Raw genomic sequence first — 16,248 nt, 5'->3', positions numbered from 1 at the left:
ACAGCTCCTGTTAATGCGCTGTTGTAAAAATCTGGAGAGATGCCATTACATATCAGAACAAGAAAGCATACGCAGTTTACTGGAAAGGAAGAGTCCACTCCACAAAGAAAAAATACAGTCAGCTCCATGTGAATGCTGCACTGTGATAAATATAATTGAGAGGGAGAGGCCCTATAAGGAGAGGAGATAAACAGGACAGATTAAAATCACTGCTCAGCACAGAACACAGAAATAAAAAAGTGGACACGCTAGGGGGCGGTCTGCACCTGCAAAGCTGGTTTATAATCCGCCATGAAACCCGAAGAAGATGGAGACAAACAAAAAGGGGGTTGGCGTAAAGACTATTAACCATCCGAGGGGTCCGACGCTAGCTGCCGTGAGCCCGGGGATCGCCGCTGTTACCCGGCCCCGGTGTTGACACAGTGGAGTTGGCGTTGTCTGTCACGGAGCAGGTGAGTGACAGCACCGAGGTAAGCCTCACCTGTGAATGGCGGCGGACGTTGCGTAAGCGCCGAGCGTTAGCTCGCTAGGCTAATGCTAACAGCGGTCAGTGAGCTCATGGGAGCTGGCCTGGTGAGTAACAGGAGGTCGGACTGATGTTTCATCAGTTCATCACTTCATCACTTCATCACTTCATCACTTCATCAGCGGCTGTTAAAGAGTTAGCTTAGTCTGTTCAAAGAGGACGGAGAGGTGAGTTAAGGATTTATTCCGTCTCTCTGTTGGAGATCAGAGTAGTGGCTCAGCTGATCTGAGTTTATTCTAACACATTTGCATTAATATTTTTTATTTATTTTTCTGTTTTTTGTTTTTTTTTTTTTAAAGAAATGCAGTCTGTGGTTAAACAAAACCTCCACTCGGAGACTGAAGGAGACGTCAACAAACTCATCAACCTGAAGCTCAATGCCTCCTACACCTACCTTTCCCTGGTAGTGTTCTCAAACGTATACAGCTATATCTTTCCCTTTATGTTAGGATTTCCCCTTTTTTCTCATGTGTCCGGGTTGTTTTTGCTCTTTATTTCTTTTAGGGGATGTTTTTTGACAGGGATGACATTTCCCTGCCCAAGTTCTCCAGCTTCTTTCTGGAGCGTTCTGTGAAGGAGAGGGAACAAGCTGAGAAACTCCTGGGATATCAAAATATGAGAGGAGGGCGCATTTTGCTTCAGACCATTGCGGTAAGTTCAAAATATCTTACAGCGAATGCCATTCTCAGGCTGTTATTATTGAAGATGATGTACTTATGATACAATTAACCTTTTTTTCCTTTTCCAGAAACCAAGTAGAGAGGATTGGAGAGGTGGCTTGGATGCAATGTCCTTTTCCCTCGAGTATCAGAAGTCCCTCAATACAGCTATCCTGGATGTGCACCGCAGAGCGAGCAACCACACTGACCCCCACGTACGTCTGCAACTGTTAGATAAACGCTATTTGCTAGGTCACAGTTTAGATATTAGATAGTGAAAATGTGAGTCTCAATCTATGTCACATTCTGAAGGACTTCAGTGTCAGTTCAGTGTTCAATAGTTACTTAATAGTTATTTCACTGACTTTTTTTTTTTCTCTGTAGCTGTGTGACTTCGTTGAGCAACACTTTCTCATCGACAGTCATGACACCATCAAAAAGCTGGGTGATTATGTTGGAAGTCTGACTCGCATCACTGCGTCTGAGACACACGGATCTATGGGAGAATACCTCTTTGATAAACACACCCTGTAAAGGTCACAGCAGGTCCATTATAATGTCAAGAGCCTCTCAACCTGTGCAGTTTTTCTCCTTCGACCGTTATCAAAGTTTTACGCATTTACTATTATTTTTTTTTTTTACACCCCAGACTTTGTTCTTCCTCCAAAGGTACAAGAGAAGGTCAATGCAAAATAGCAGAAAATACCAAAGTGTTTCTTGAAAGCCAGCGTAGAAGAATAATGTTCTCACTGATATGGTGCTGAAAACTAGCATTTTCCTAAGCTATTGAAATTGCTCACCTTTGACTCCGTTATATCATGTTACATGTATTCCATTGTGTCCATTGTTTTTTAAATCTTCATAAATTTTTGGGGGCAAAAATCAAAGCTGTTTTGAATCAGCTACTATATTCTTGATATTTTTGTCAGGCTAAAATTTGGAAGATTATACAAAGTTTGAATAAAGTGATATTATGCTGATGCTGCTTTTCGTTAGTCTTTCTTGTAAGCCCGTTTAATAGTAAACTCAACGTCCACCTGGCTTGTCATGCAGTCTGTACCTTTCCTCATGTTATGTCTGGACATATAGAACCCACAAGATAACAGCGGGACTTTGCTTACTCATTGTTAGTTTAATGTTTAACACTTGACTAACCCACAGTTTGTGGTTACAATGGCTATGCGTCTGCTTCATAAATTATACGTTGAGGCAAAGATAAAAATTACAGAAATGCGTCAGCAGATAAACACAAAGAGGTGCATTTTCTATTTTACCCTGTCACTGGTAAATTAAATTGTCTGATTTAAATTAGACAAATATTGTACAGTTGTGGGAGGAAATTAGATGAAAGGTATCTTGATTATTTTAATCCATTCAGCTTGAAGAATTTTACTGAACGAGAACAAGATACAGTGTTTGCAAAACACCATTGGGGTTTAATTGAAGATGTCTCCAATATGTACTTTAAATCAACAGGGTGGCTCTTTTAGGTAGGAATGGGTCTGTTAATTAGCTTGAAAAGCCAGTTCATCTTATATGGAGTCTTGTAATGCAATCAAGTATATTGTGGTTGTAGCTGTTTCTGTTTTGTTTCACTCTGCACTTCAGTAGGCAAACTTGGATGAGACTGTTCCATGTTTGAAGGCACAGAGTGAACATATGGCTGTGTGCCTGGGAATTACTCCTCAGGGCACTTTAAGTGTCAGTGTGTGTTCTGTACAATAAAATGATAAACCAAGGGATGGAGAGGCTGGAATATAAATTTGCAGTGGAAGCCGTTTGTAGATTGTCAACTGACTATGAGGACAGCTATGCTGAGGGGATTAGTGAAGAGCCCGATGTACTACAATCTCTTCACTCTAATGGATCGATCCAAACACCAGTGCTACATCAGAATCATAATTTAATGTAGAGGTCACTCGCATCTCAGAAGAGAAAAGCTCTTAAATAGTTCCTTGTGAGAAACTGGAGCAGTAATAAAAGGAAACCTGCCAATTGCTCTCTATGCATCATCAGTCAGAGACGTAAAGCAACAGATGTGTTGTCAGCATTTTAATATCGAGAGGAGGGGTCGGGGGATTAAACCACAATACTGCTCAAGTGATTTGCCAGCGCTTTAGATTTGATGGAAAGGGTTTCGCAGAGCCAGTCAGAGAATACTGAAGGGACGATGGGCACATGAAAGCTTCAGCAGGCCAAACGGGAAGCAACAAGAACAACACTTTGCTCTAAATCTTGAGTTTTTTCACGATAGAAGAAATTAAAGGGGCATATCAACAGGTAAGAAAATTATGCATAACATTGCAGACATTTCTGTTTTGATCAAGCAAAAGAGCATTACATTGAGAACAAATCAGAAAAAAAATATTTATTTGATTAAATGTTAAAATCCAATTTTGATTTTGATCACACATACTCTAAGGAGAGGATGACCCCCAGAACTGTAAATAAATGTGGGTAATGTTTTTATTTTGGTCTTTTGTTTCAGACAAGACAAATACAACAAATGCCGTTAAAACAATACGGTACACTATAAATACTGTTTAAATGATAGATAGATAAATATTCAGAGGAACTGCAAAGAACGCTGGAGGGCTGACCTCAGTCTTATCTGTAGGAAACTATGTTGGGCTTCAGTCATTGCTCTCCAGGGTAGCTAAGTGGTGCTCAAATAGTGAATGTGGGAGAGAGGACCATCCTCTATTTATTCCAGTTTTGAGGGGCTGAGATTTTGGATTGATATTCTAATGCTAGCCAGCAAAGCTTAATCCAGTTACATACACAGACAGTGATGAGAGAAAAATGGGATGAGATGAGCCCAGCGCTGAAAGCGTGGGCTATGGGGTGGGGGAGATCACAGAGAGTAACAGAGGGATTAGTGTCAGCCATGTTGAGCATCTGGCTTAGAGATGTCCTTTGCTCTTGTGCTGTACCACAACGCACAGACATAAGGATTATTCAGGATAAATAGAAAGTTGTGCTATTTCTCACTGCAGGAGCCAACTTGGCAGAGCATAACAAACCCACACAGTGTGAATAACTGCTCTGATTCTGCCGCCTTGACGGCTGACATGAGGTTGGTCAGCACTGGGGTCCGGGCTCAGAGGGCTGCAGAGTCCTCTGAGCCAGAGCCAGAGGAACCTACAGAACAGGCCCATCATGAACACTCCCATCCAGAACACCATGAGCACTCCCACACAGAACATCATCCCAGCCACGACTACAACCATATGAAGAACAAGTTCATGAATGAACTCAATCACCTGCCAAGTAAGAAAAACTTTACTTTCTGAGGAAATTCTTTTTCTAACTTCACACCATGGTCTATAAATATGACTTCATATTTCCATTGGACAGTTTTTATTAATGTTCCTTTTCTGATGAACATGAAGTCTTGTGATTTATTGTAGACACGAGAAGAAAATTCCTACACTGAGCTTCATGTGACTTTTTAATCTAAGTGTAAAATTACAATAACTGTTTTCGCTTCTGTAACAACTACTGCTGATGTGCCTTGGGTAAAGCATTTAATGACAAGTTGCTTGAGTTGTGCTGATGGCTGTGGTTGTCCCTCCCAGCTGGGAGTGTGTTATTATCTGATTGCAGAGAAGGGTGTTGCTGACGATTCGCATGTGGGTTCAACAAACTGTCTCTGGATAAGGCAGAGAAAACATATGACGTTTCATTTGCACGATATCATAGATTTTGTCCTTGGTTTTGATTCCAAGCTCGAGAAAAGAAGTTTATGTTCGACAATATAGACGAAACTGATTTAGATTGAAGCTAAAAGTGAATCACCTAAGTTGATTTTTCCATGATGTAATCTGAAGATGTAAAGATTTAAATCCCCTAGAAAATCCTGATGTATGAGGCCATCAAGCTTTGACAAAGCCACTGATATAGAGGGTATTATTTCAAATGTAAGATGTCTAAAAAAAGATCAGATTCAATCCACATTTTTTGTTCGCTTTGTTGAGATTTTGCTGATGTTGTATCAATCTTTTTCCTCATGAGGTTACAATTACAAATATACATGACATCAGGTGAAATGTACTATTTTCTGCTCCAAGATGGAATACATCCATTTTTATTTTGCAGTTCCTATGTGGGCAGTCGGAGCCATAGTTGTGGTGGTCCTGGTTTTGGTGGCATGCTGCATCTTCTGTGTCTTCAAAAAATGTTTTGGGAAAAAGAAAAAGCCCAAAAAAGTGAGGGAAAGGAAGACTGGACGCCGTAGAAAGGCAAAAGAAGGTGAAGGAGAGGCAGGAGAAAAAGTATGTGATTTCTAATAATATATTATTCCACAATCTTACCTGATGTAGATCACAATAATGATTGCAGTGGACTGGGCATGTTATTCCATCTTGTAGGAAGGTGAGGTGAAGAAAGAAGGGGAGGAAGAAGAGAAAGAGCAGGAAAAGTTGGGTAAGCTCGAGTTCTCCTTGGACTACAACTTCACAGATTCCCAGGTAGGTCCTGCGTAAAAACAAATTCATTCATGTTAATAGTTAAAAAATGATCTGAAATGAAAACATTAATACATAATTCTCATAAGCTCGTCAGTATTTTCCTTACACTGATCACTCTGACCTTTTTTCTTTCCTCTGAAGCTCATCGTGGGTATCCTCCAGGCTCAGGACCTTGCTGCTATGGACATGGGGGGAACCTCAGACCCCTATGTCAAACTATTTTTGTTGCCAGACAAAAAGAAGAAGTTTGAGACCAAGGTTCAACGCAAGAATTTATGCCCTGTTTTCAACGAGACTTTCATCTTCAAGGTACGGTGCACCTGACAACGTTCCTTCGTCTGCTTGATGTTGTCTATGTTTTGTTGGTTTTTTTTTTTTCTATTTTCTCTATGTCTCTGTCACAGCTTGTGATGGTGTTCCAGGTTGTTGATGACATGTCACTGTTTACCCCTCATGAGGCAGAAGTTTGGCCTATGTCTCTACTTCCCCTCGTCTTTAGTCTTTCATACCCTGAATGGCGTCTGTCAAGGTATCCCTCCTCCTCGTCCTGCAGAATGTTTATAATTGTATCCCGTCACTATATGTTCTCTGTTATTTGTATGTTTTGTCACATGTTACAAGCAGAATTGTTTCTTTCTCCTTCTTCCATCGCACATCTTCATGTTGTAATGGCCTTTCTTTATAGATCCCGTATGCAGAGTTGGGTGGAAAGACTTTGGTGCTGCAAGTTTTTGACTTTGACCGCTTCTCCAAGCATGATATGATCGGTGAAATCAAGATTCCCATGAACAGTATTGATTTGGGCCAGCCGATGCAACAATGGAGAGACTTAGAGAGTGGTGAGAAGGAGGAGGTATGACCTAGTATTTTCATTTTTACCCCGTTCCAATCAATGTAAGACTGTTTCATTAAAAAAAAAAAAAAAAAGTCCATATATATCCATATCCATATAATATATCCATGTAACGTATTAGTTAGAACTGCATTATATATAATACGCAGCTTTATAAAATATTTGTGCAGTCTCATTTGTTGACACATGATGGTAATTTATATTTTCTTTCAGCAAGAAAAATTGGGTGACATTTGCATTTCTTTGCGGTATGTACCCACTGCTGGAAAACTGACAGTGAATATCATGGAGGCAAAGAATCTGAAAAAAATGGATGTCGGTGGCCTGTCAGGTATTTTCAGCTTGATGTCAGATGTTTGTTTCACAGCCCATTAAAATGTTAAAGGTTCAGTGTTCCCTCATAAAACACGACTACATCACCTTCTTTTCCTTTTCCTCCAAGATCCATATGTGAAGATTGTTCTACAACAAAATGGAAAACGCATCAAGAAGAAAAAGACAACCGTCAAGAAAAACACGCTCAATCCATACTTTAATGAAAGTTTTAGTTTTGATGTTCCCTTTGAGCAGATACAGGTAGGCTGTCTCATCACGTCAATTAACACTGAGTCACTCCACTGACTGTGTTTCTGTGGGGAGTTAATGATAATACTTGAAATCACACTCCTTTTTTCTTTTCTTTTTTTTTTTTTTGTTTTAGAAGGTACAGGTCGTCATCACAGTGTTTGACTACGATAAACTTGGGAGCAATGACCCCATTGGAAAGACCTTCATGGGCTATGGGGCTACAGGAGTCGGCCTGCGTCACTGGTCAGACATGCTGGCCAATCCCAGACGTCCAGTAGCCCAGTGGCACACCCTGCTGCCAGAAGAGGAAGTCGATGCTGCAGTCAAGGCAAAGCCCCGCTAGAGTGTCAGTTTGAGCTCAGAGGAGATGCTGTCGATCTGCTTCTTCGTGTTTACCCAGCTGTTTTCTCAGTTTGCATGTTCACCTTCCCATACATGTGTTTTTTTAGATTATTATTATAGGTGTCTGTGTGCGGGTGTGATGTGTTGATCTGATTTTTGACATTTGATTGTTGCTGACCCCTGTAAACCTTTTACATCTGTGAACAAATATGACATCTATACATGGAAAACACAAACATGCAAAGAGGCATCTTTTGTGTATTTGCTCTGTCGTTGGCCTGGAAACATTTTGTTGAATAAAAGAGAAATGTCAAAATTCAAAGTTCGTTATATATAGACGTGTTTTGTGTTATTTTGCTGTGCTTGTTGTAATGCGCTGCACAATCTCAAATACAAATAAACCCACAATGGGCAGTTTGACATCAGTCTTACTCTCATTTAACCTTTGATTAAATTAACTCTAAAAGTTAGTTAGAATTACTTGATGTTCCTGCTGTAGAACATAACAACGATGGTAGGGAACAACGATGTAATTGTCTTTAAAGAGAAATGGACAAATCCAGTTTTGAAATCACCGGAAGCGGGAGCCTGTTCCGCTGTCGGGGCTTGTTGCCTAGCAACAGCACCCCAAACTTCGTGTTGACTCGGTCTTGATAAAGTCGTAACACTTCCTGCCAGGTGAGCCTTCCTCGTTTATTCACAGACTGATTGTATCTGGTGACATCTTGTCTGTGTTTGTTTTATCGCTGCACCGATGTTAGAGACAGACTTGTCCACCTGGACATCATAGTTTTGTTCTGGGAGCGTTAGCCGCGGTGGGGCTAAGCTAAAAACACAAACCTGGCGGGATGAGCGCCGGACGGGCGTGTGAAGGGGCCGGCTGGGTGTCCTGGTGGGGCTTCAGTCCTGCGCTCGACCTGCTGAGTGCTGGTGAGTCAGAGCACTGCGATGATGGAAACTAATGCTGGCTGCTTTTGTTGTGTTTCCTTTTCTTTTGTGTGTCTGTGTGCGTGGTAATCAGTTGACAGTGGAAATTCAACTTTACAACAAATCAGCACAATTTTAAAATGATGACACACAGATTTTAACTCATGAGCACAGAATAGAGAAATGTACGATGTATGATGTGTGACCAACACTAATATTCAGTAAGCTTATGCCTTTTAAATACTGGAGTATTTATTGAAGTTAGTATCACCTTTTCATTACTTAATGACTCAATAACAAAATTATTTATCACAGCAATCAACAAGATAATGGATGTGAATAAGTATTCAATGCTGTGGAAACATTTCCACAGTATTGAGGTTCAGCACATAAACTGAGCATGTGGGATGATGTAAATATTGTTTGCTCTGTGTCTGCGTAGGCGACGTGAGACGTGAAGGAGAGACCAATGTCTTACTGGTTGGATGTGGAGAGCCCCGCCATATTTTGAAGACCATTGCTGGTTTGCGGAATGAAGACAGCCTTCATGTGAGCCTCTTGTCTCTTGAACTTTCTTGCTAATCCTGCACTCTGGTGTAGTCCACTCTGACCTGCAGACTTCTCATCCCTGCTCCACCACAGGTGTGGGTGATAGAAAATAGCATGGAAGTGATGGCTAGACAACTGCTGCTTCTCTACCTGGCACTCATGCCTCAGGAAAGCATTGGACTTAATGGTGAGTGTGTTTTTGTTGTTCATTCATTCATCTTCTACCGCTAATCTGTTTCCAGGTCACAGGGGTTGCTGGAGCCAATCCCATTATACACACTGGACAGGTTGCCAGTTCATCACAGGGCCAACACAAAGAGACAAACAGAGACGAACAACCACTCACACTCATACCAGTTAACCTAAACATGCATTTCTTGGACTCTGCACAGAAAGGGCCCAGGCCCGGGAACCTTCCTGTCACTACTAACCTCTATTCCACCGTGCTGCCTGTGATTTTGTTGTGTAACAGTGAAATGTGCATGAAATCCACAGGTTGTTTCTTGCTGGTTTTTATTTACAGAGAAGACAGAGGTTTACCTGGAGGTGTTTGGGAACAGTGAGATCCGCAGTCAAACAGAGGAAATACTGAGAAGGGCAGCTTCACAGCTCTCTCTGTGCGTTACAGAAACAATGGAGACGGCAACACACCCTTGTCTAAACACAACTCTCCTGAAGGTACAATAATCTGTGGAACAAGCATGTCCTGTGTTTCTTTGACACCTTCTGTTTTGATATCGAACTTTGAGGATTTGCTCAGTCAAACCTGTGTGAAACTAGACTTATATACAAAACATAGTGGAAAAAATTATGCTGCACAAATTAAACTTTAATTTCAAAGTTCAAGGAGCGAGATGAGCTGGAGAGAATATTCAAATTGTGGATCAAGCCTCAGTTTTCATCATCTTCATCTGAGCGTGGTCCTACTCTCATGTCCAAAGCCTGGGATAATCGGGTCAGGCAGCACCTCGGAACGCGCTACGACTCAAAGAAAGGCTGCTTTGACTGGGACCTTACAATGAAACTGCTCGATAAAGGGGTATTGGAACGCTACACATTTGTTCGCAAAAAATTGTAAGTTGGTATGTCATTCTGTGCTAATTTTCTGTCTGCAGTGTGGTGTCATCAACAAGCGACAATATGTGCAGTGGAGGGAACGGGGTTTGGCGTTTGAAATGAGGGAAGGTGTCTATCAAATTACCAACCCAAGTCTACTATCCTTACGAGTGTTCAACCAGGTGGGGGCTTGCTTTTGAAATACTACATTCTGCACCACTAAGATGATAGTATGAAGGAACATAACTTTGTGTGTGCATTAATAGAGAGGGAGCAAAGTGGCTGTGAGGGGTTACTGGGGAGACATAGTATCCAGTCCTTACCTCTCCTTTGGTATTGAAACTGATGACAAGAGTTTACTGAAGACACAGAATGGACAATATATCAAGGTAAAATATATATTGAAATATATTTCAATGATTATATGCAGGATTGTTATATCACATTAATTTTTTTTTTGTCCTTCCTCCCTTTTCACACATCCACAGACAGCCCAGGATATATCCTTTGCAAATGTGCAGGCATTGTTCCAGTCCCTGTCCAGCAGACGGGGCTGCCCCTCTACTTCTGAGCCAGACGCAGAGGGAGAGGAGCCATTATCACAGACTGACCAAAAATCCATCACCATTAATGGTAAAAGGCTGTAGATAATTGTCAACGTAGTGCAGCTAAGGGCCAAACTAGAAAAATGAGGAAAGAAGTTTAGGGTTCAGACAGAGGGGAGAGGTTGAGTTTGGTGATGTTGCATAATTTTTGGTCTAATGAAGCCTGTTCTGGTGCTCAGCACAGAGAAAATAATACTGTGGAGAGCTAAATTTTCTCAAATCTTCTTCAGACTTGATGCATCTAAATGGGATCTCTGTGACTTTCCTGCCTCTGGACTCGCTTCACAAACTGCCTGAAAAACAGAAATACTCCCACTTCTTCAACACTATTTACTTCTCCACAAGGTGAGAGATATCATTTCCCTAATTACAATCAATATAATTCTATTTATATTTTCTTAGATAGAGATACTTCCCTTCCCCATTCAGTCACCTGGACCCCAGACTACTGATATGAGTGTTGACCATGTTTCATTTCTGTGTTTGTCTCTCTCATTCCGTGCGGTAAAGCTGCGTGCACCAGTTGGGCCCGAACATGAGGCAGATTGCAGCACCAGACGCTGTGCTTGTCATCGAGTTGGCAAAGTGAGAGTTTTTATAGTAACATGGCTTGTTACCATGGTGACGGTACAGTCACCAGGAGTGCAGTGACTCTGCTATGTCATTTGTTTTTGTGTAGCAGATATATGTAAATATCCCAAATTGAGGTTCAGTGATACAGACCAGTGTGGACAGTTAAATACTGTGATTGGTATCTTTTAGTTTCAGTTGCATTTTATGTGTCACTGTGTGTCCCAGGTACATTTTGGATCTGAACAAAGAGCAAGAAGCAGGCTTTGCAAAAACGGTACTGAGGATTGCCCAAGAAGCTGGATTTGAACTGTGGCAAGAGAAGACTGATGACATCCATGCTGTGTTCAAAGCCCTGAATCAAAAATAGTTGACTTCAGCACAGCTATTTACTGACTGCTGTCAGCGTCGATACATTCACATGATTAACAGTGTGTTTATGTGACAGTGTCTCCCAGTGCAGATCTTGTACAAACAGAATTTATTTGTCCTTAAAATGGAAGTTTTCTGCTGTTGCCATTCACTGGCTGCTAATGCTAGCTCTTCATTGTTATAAATAGCTAGCATCACATTACATCTCATTAGCATTATGTGATTGTTCCATATTTCAATTTCCCAGAATACAGATTTCAATTCTAACTTGGTTAACACTGATATAATATCTCCACTGTATTATAAAGTGGATTTCAATAAGCAGAGTGTGTATTTTTTATATTAGATGCCACAAAAACATCCATCGCATCTGAATGATAAGCACAATCAATCTCTTCCTGAAATAAACTGAAGAGTCTTCTTGCTTCTTTGTACCTCCTGTGAAAGCTACTTCCAGCGTCCTCCAACTTTTCCCTTCCCATGGCCCTTTTTGCTGCATTTAGAAGAGAAAAATATGCTATGAAGTCCACCGAGGTGAGAAGGCTGGCAGTCTAAGCGTAAGAAGCCAAGAGGTCAACTTTTCTTATTTCTTCTAACACCTTACGTAAATATTTCACACAGGAAATAAATAGCTAACATTAAAAAGTTGTGGTTGTGTGTGTGTGTGTAATTTTCTTTTTTTGGTGCATGTGAGATGAGCAGATAGACTCACAATTTCTGAGCATGTTGGATTCTGTTCAGGAGAACATTTATCTGGAAGGAGATGATATTCATACACACACTGGTGTAACAAATCAGCCGTCTGATTTTTCACTTCTCACTTTTGTTTTCTATATTCTCAGCTAAATGTCTCACCTCGTACTTCTGCCTCTTCATCCTCTCAGTGAGATCAAATTTCTCTGATTCCAGCTGGTAGATCCATCCCCACATTTCTTTGGCTCTCTCTCTAAAATACAAAAGCATGAACACATTGACAATAAAGAAAAACATGCCATATAAAATTAATGGGATTAGCCACTGTTTTTCTTGGCAGAAGTTTTAAATGCTATGTGCCAGGCTTGCCCAGCTGGACATCTTACAACATGCTTCTGGTTTAAAATGTAAAACACATTGATTTAAAATGAATCTACCGGCATAAAAAAAAAAAAACAACAACAACAAGCTGAGAAGGCCTCAGTATTTCATGAAGCTCTAACTGACCTCAGGCCGTCCTCTCTCAGATTGTCTATAGCCAGGGGCTTGCGTCTCTCGGCCAGAGTCTTCTTCTTGATTTCCCTGGCAGTCTGCTTTTTCCCTCGTCTCTGCTCTGCCTACAGGAAACAAACACATCCGTCTCCAGGCGGTCACACACACACACACACACACACACACACACACACACACACACACACACACACACACACACACACACACACACACACACACACACACACACACACACACACACACACACACACACACACACACACACACACACACACACACAGACTCTATCCGCACATTCATTATCCTGACCTTGGCGAGGAACCCTCCAAAATGAGCACCCATGTTAGAGAGCACCTTCTTCTTCTTGGCCTCATCGTCTGCCCTCTTTTTTGCCTCTTCATCCTCTTTCCTCTGCCTTTCCTCCTGAGGAAGTCATCTTCGGCTGATTACTGCTACACAATACTTCAATAGTTCTTTGACAGTGTGTAGGCTGATAAAATTGGGATCACAGTTGGTTATTGACATGAATGATTTAAACAGTACATTTCATAATGGTAAACATTAATTACAGCAATCCGGGTCTGTCTGTCTCTTTCCTTTTCAGCCCTCACTCTCTGCTGCTCGGCTCTCTCTGCACGCCGCCTCTCCTACAATCGAAAAAGACACTCTGGGTTGATATTTCGAATATTCAGTGCTCTTGGAGCATAAACAAATGGGAAAGCAGTTTAGGGGCATTACAATTCTTTCTTTGAGTCCAATCAGCTCCAGTTCCTCTTTCTTCCTCTGCTCAAAGTGGACATCAATCAGAGTCTGCAGCTCCAGCAGATCTTTCTCCATCCTTTTCCTGTGGATGTCCTAAGAAGAAACGTTGGATATGCACATATACTGTTTAACAGTTTTCCTTCAGTAACCTGCAATAACAACGAACTTGAGAAAACCTACATCGAAGTCCACCCTCTCCCCCTCAGGGATTTTAGGGGCAGCAAGCTGTGTGACCACTGGCCTGTAAAACCAAACAAAAGCTTATCACTGTAAATGAAACCGATCAGTTTATTGTTTTGTTGTTTTGTTTTGTTTTTTTTTTAGATTTGATGATTACATTTAATTTCTATATGTACTTACTTGTATTTGGGGCGTTCTTCTATAACAGCCAGAACAGCGATGAAAAAGTGAACAAGTTATGTTTTATAAAACCCAGTTAGATAAAGTAAAAAACATCCAAGTTAAGTCTAACAGGCAAGAAGCAGATTTATCTATTTACTTTATTATTATTATTAAAAAACCCTCAGTTCATGGCAACTGTTTGTAACAATGACCTGCACATTTCCCTGCAAAAAGGAAACTATAGAGCTGGTGTTTGATCACACTACTGATGATGGAGATCTTAGTCCAGTAAACGTATACCAAAGTGATGATAAATAAGTCAACATGTGTAGTTCTCTTAGTGACAGTTCAACATCAAAGTCTCACCTCCATCCGTCTGCTCTTCATCTTCCTCTAGAGAAAGAAAGAGTGGCTGAGTTCAGGCAAACAATGACCCTGTAGCATTTCTAAAAATGAATAAATAGATTTTCTTACCATCCTGATGGCGGCTACATGAAGAACAACAACAGCAGCAAAACAAAACAACAAAGGAAATATAAGACGTGCTATGGCGCAGAAGCTCAAATATTCTGACTGTAGAAACATTTAGAAATGGCAGGAATCACTCACCGCTGATTTTCTAAGTCAGACATGTTGACTCTAGAGAGAAAGTCAATAATTAAAACAACCTTTTCTGCAATTATTCATAAAAGTCATTAATGCCTGATCTCAATGAGACTAAATAAACTTTTATTTTGAGTGGTGTAAATATTGCGAGCAGTATTTATGGGTCACCAACTGACTTTCTAGTCTTTAAACTTATTTTAATAAATAAAATTCATGACTTAGCGTGAAGTCACAAAGAGGTCCAACAGTTTGGTTCAAAGAGCAGGATTAAGGAAAAGGCCATCTGAGGCCCGGGACTTTTGGTTGGAGCAGTGTCCTGTTACAGGATAAAATGGAGGTGTCAGCTGGCCAATCCATCTTGTTTAATTTGATTTACAAGAGAGAATGCGGGATGGAGAGATTAAGCTGGACGGCTGGCTGCTATTAACGCCAGCCAAGTCCTCTATTATCATTGAGCTCTCTGCAGTCTCTCTGAGCTGAAGGAATATCTCAATGTATGTGGGGCGGCATAAATATTTTAGCTTAACCAACAGCAGTTTGTGTGTGTCCCCAGTGTGAAATGTAGTAGTTACAGGAGGGGAAGCCATCTGATATTAAACTGAACAGTTTTTATTTTTGCTTGACTAAATTTTAAATTCAGCAACTGGAAGCCCATCCACACAAAGACCGGCTGTCTCTGAGTGTTCAACGGGGCTGTGTGAGTGTCTCAGATCCCCTCACTGTTAATTTTTAGCCAAGACCTCAGAGCATGAGCATGTGAATCCGAATAAACACGGGCACATGAATAAAAACGCTGATGAGGGATTCAGGGAGGAATTTCATCACATCACTGCTCTGTTGAATGTTTCACCCAGCAGGACACAGAGACTCAGAGGTCAAGGTCACCAAGGAGAACTTGTCCTATGTGAACACCTCTACTTTCTGAATTATGATACACCTTTCTCAACTGTCACACACAGTTATGTTTGACGGAGTCACTGAAATTGGTCACAATTTAGTGGAAATCCTAAACTTTGCAATCGTGCTCGATCAGCTTTTGTTAACATTGCCATTAAATTACAGGTTTTTTTGTCATGTGCCATGATTATATATAGATAATACATTTCAACTCTGACATTGTAAAGAGAAAATAAATTTTCCAGTACCAAGACCTAATCAACGTCTTTATCCCATTAAATCCTGCATCTTATACTTGTACAATCAATAAGCTCGGCTTTCTGTATTATTCACAACAACAGCTGAAATAACAAAAAAGTTCACAAAATACAATGACATTAGAATCTATGAAAACAACATGCCGAACTTTGAGAGTCAGCAGCTGCTACTACACATCCAGCAGATGAAGAATAAAAAGGAAAGGCAACTAAGAGTAACTTTTTCGTCCAGCAGCTAATGTTAGTTGCTGACTTTCAGTTGGTGCTGGAAAGGTAAAGTTCAGAGGGTTTCTTAAACTGCAGGAAACAGTAAAAGTTTTCAGCAAACAGAATATAGAATATATTTTATATTAAAACCAAAAATTATAATATGCTGGATGAGACAACTGAAAGTCTTTTGGTTATATCAGTATTAGGAAGTTTGAAGCAAACTTGGATAAAATGTTTTCTTAATCAGTGAACCAGTTGCAATGTTGCATGATCCTTTGATTGAATATATGAATAAAGAGGAAGAGTTAAAGCACATACCCGCAAAAGAAAAGACAGAGATGTTCCCAGATGATGTAAAGACTAACTACTGAAGGGGGCACCAAGCTTTATATAATGGGGGTGAGGAGGTGTGTGTGTGTGTGTGTGTGGGGAGGGGGGGGGTGAGATGAAGTCGGACAGGCAGGAGAATGAGC

The 16,248-nt window shown here is 40.8% G+C and overlaps 4 protein-coding genes across 5 annotated transcripts; 3 read left to right on the top strand and 1 right to left on the bottom strand.

Annotated features, from left to right (window-relative positions):
• The first annotated feature begins 293 nt into the window (after positions 1-293).
• On the top strand, positions 294-2,165 carry LOC115059625 (ferritin, middle subunit). Of its 2 annotated transcripts, none has more exons than XM_029527224.1 (5): positions 294-452; positions 826-929; positions 1,031-1,177; positions 1,275-1,400; positions 1,570-2,165. In XM_029527224.1, the coding sequence occupies exons 2-5, from the start codon at positions 828-830 to the stop codon at positions 1,717-1,719; spliced, it is 525 nt and encodes a 174-aa protein (XP_029383084.1). In that variant the 5' UTR covers positions 294-452; positions 826-827; the 3' UTR covers positions 1,720-2,165. The 2 variants fall into 2 exon arrangements, with proteins under 2 accessions (XP_029383084.1, XP_029383085.1); XM_029527225.1 differs by having other exon boundaries at positions 304-693.
• A 2,091-nt stretch (positions 2,166-4,256) lies between these two features.
• On the top strand, positions 4,257-7,417 carry syt5b (synaptotagmin Vb). The gene is made up of 8 exons (XM_029527687.1): positions 4,257-4,455; positions 5,284-5,459; positions 5,556-5,654; positions 5,796-5,963; positions 6,340-6,507; positions 6,721-6,838; positions 6,950-7,083; positions 7,208-7,417. Exons 1-8 carry the CDS (start codon positions 4,257-4,259, stop codon positions 7,415-7,417), a joined length of 1,272 nt encoding a protein of 423 aa, XP_029383547.1.
• A 751-nt stretch (positions 7,418-8,168) lies between these two features.
• Positions 8,169-12,116, top strand: dnaaf3l (dynein axonemal assembly factor 3 like). The gene is made up of 11 exons (XM_029527686.1): positions 8,169-8,346; positions 8,786-8,892; positions 8,986-9,079; positions 9,416-9,570; positions 9,734-9,931; positions 10,008-10,130; positions 10,215-10,337; positions 10,437-10,581; positions 10,784-10,898; positions 11,064-11,138; positions 11,352-12,116. The coding sequence occupies exons 1-11, from the start codon at positions 8,265-8,267 to the stop codon at positions 11,491-11,493; spliced, it is 1,359 nt and encodes a 452-aa protein (XP_029383546.1). The 5' UTR covers positions 8,169-8,264; the 3' UTR covers positions 11,494-12,116.
• LOC115059932 (troponin T, slow skeletal muscle-like) lies at positions 11,456-16,106 on the bottom strand. Its single transcript, XM_029527688.1, has 13 exons — positions 16,094-16,106; positions 14,415-14,444; positions 14,280-14,293; positions 14,172-14,198; positions 13,824-13,842; positions 13,644-13,704; positions 13,440-13,556; positions 13,271-13,348; positions 13,011-13,124; positions 12,696-12,805; positions 12,351-12,441; positions 12,208-12,248; positions 11,456-11,988 (listed from the first exon to the last, which is right to left on the bottom strand). Exons 2-13 carry the CDS (start codon positions 14,435-14,437, stop codon positions 11,943-11,945), a joined length of 741 nt encoding a protein of 246 aa, XP_029383548.1. The 5' UTR covers positions 14,438-14,444; positions 16,094-16,106; the 3' UTR covers positions 11,456-11,942.
• Positions 16,107-16,248: the final 142 nt, after the last annotated feature.

The sequence above is a fragment of the Echeneis naucrates genome, chromosome 19 (assembly GCF_900963305.1).
Source record: "Echeneis naucrates chromosome 19, fEcheNa1.1, whole genome shotgun sequence".
Lineage (NCBI taxonomy): Eukaryota > Metazoa > Chordata > Actinopteri > Carangiformes > Echeneidae > Echeneis > Echeneis naucrates.
The sequence above is the reverse complement of the archived record's forward strand: the minus strand, read 5'-3'. Positions and strand labels throughout refer to the sequence as shown.

Coding starts and splice junctions, on each gene's coding strand:
- LOC115059625 (XM_029527224.1), top strand. CDS start 828: ATGCAGTCTGTGGTTAAACAAAACCTCCACTCGGAGACTGAAGGAGAC. Junction 930..1,030: donor CCTACACCTACCTTTCCCTG/GTAGTGTTCTCA, acceptor TATTTCTTTTAG/GGGATGTTTTTTGACAGGGA. Junction 1,178..1,274: donor TTTTGCTTCAGACCATTGCG/GTAAGTTCAAAA, acceptor TTCCTTTTCCAG/AAACCAAGTAGAGAGGATTG.
- syt5b (XM_029527687.1), top strand. CDS start 4,257: ATGAGGTTGGTCAGCACTGGGGTCCGGGCTCAGAGGGCTGCAGAGTCC. Junction 5,655..5,795: donor ACAACTTCACAGATTCCCAG/GTAGGTCCTGCG, acceptor TTTCCTCTGAAG/CTCATCGTGGGTATCCTCCA. Junction 5,964..6,339: donor ACGAGACTTTCATCTTCAAG/GTACGGTGCACC, acceptor CTTTCTTTATAG/ATCCCGTATGCAGAGTTGGG.
- dnaaf3l (XM_029527686.1), top strand. CDS start 8,265: ATGAGCGCCGGACGGGCGTGTGAAGGGGCCGGCTGGGTGTCCTGGTGG. Junction 9,080..9,415: donor GGAAAGCATTGGACTTAATG/GTGAGTGTGTTT, acceptor TTTTATTTACAG/AGAAGACAGAGGTTTACCTG. Junction 10,131..10,214: donor CCTTACGAGTGTTCAACCAG/GTGGGGGCTTGC, acceptor GTGCATTAATAG/AGAGGGAGCAAAGTGGCTGT.
- LOC115059932 (XM_029527688.1), bottom strand. CDS start 14,437: ATGTCTGACTTAGAAAATCAGCG. Junction 13,125..13,270: donor ACAGACAGACCCGGATTGCT/GTAATTAATGTT, acceptor TGACTTCCTCAG/GAGGAAAGGCAGAGGAAAGA. Junction 12,249..12,350: donor TGAAGAGGCAGAAGTACGAG/GTGAGACATTTA, acceptor ATCTCCTTCCAG/ATAAATGTTCTCCTGAACAG.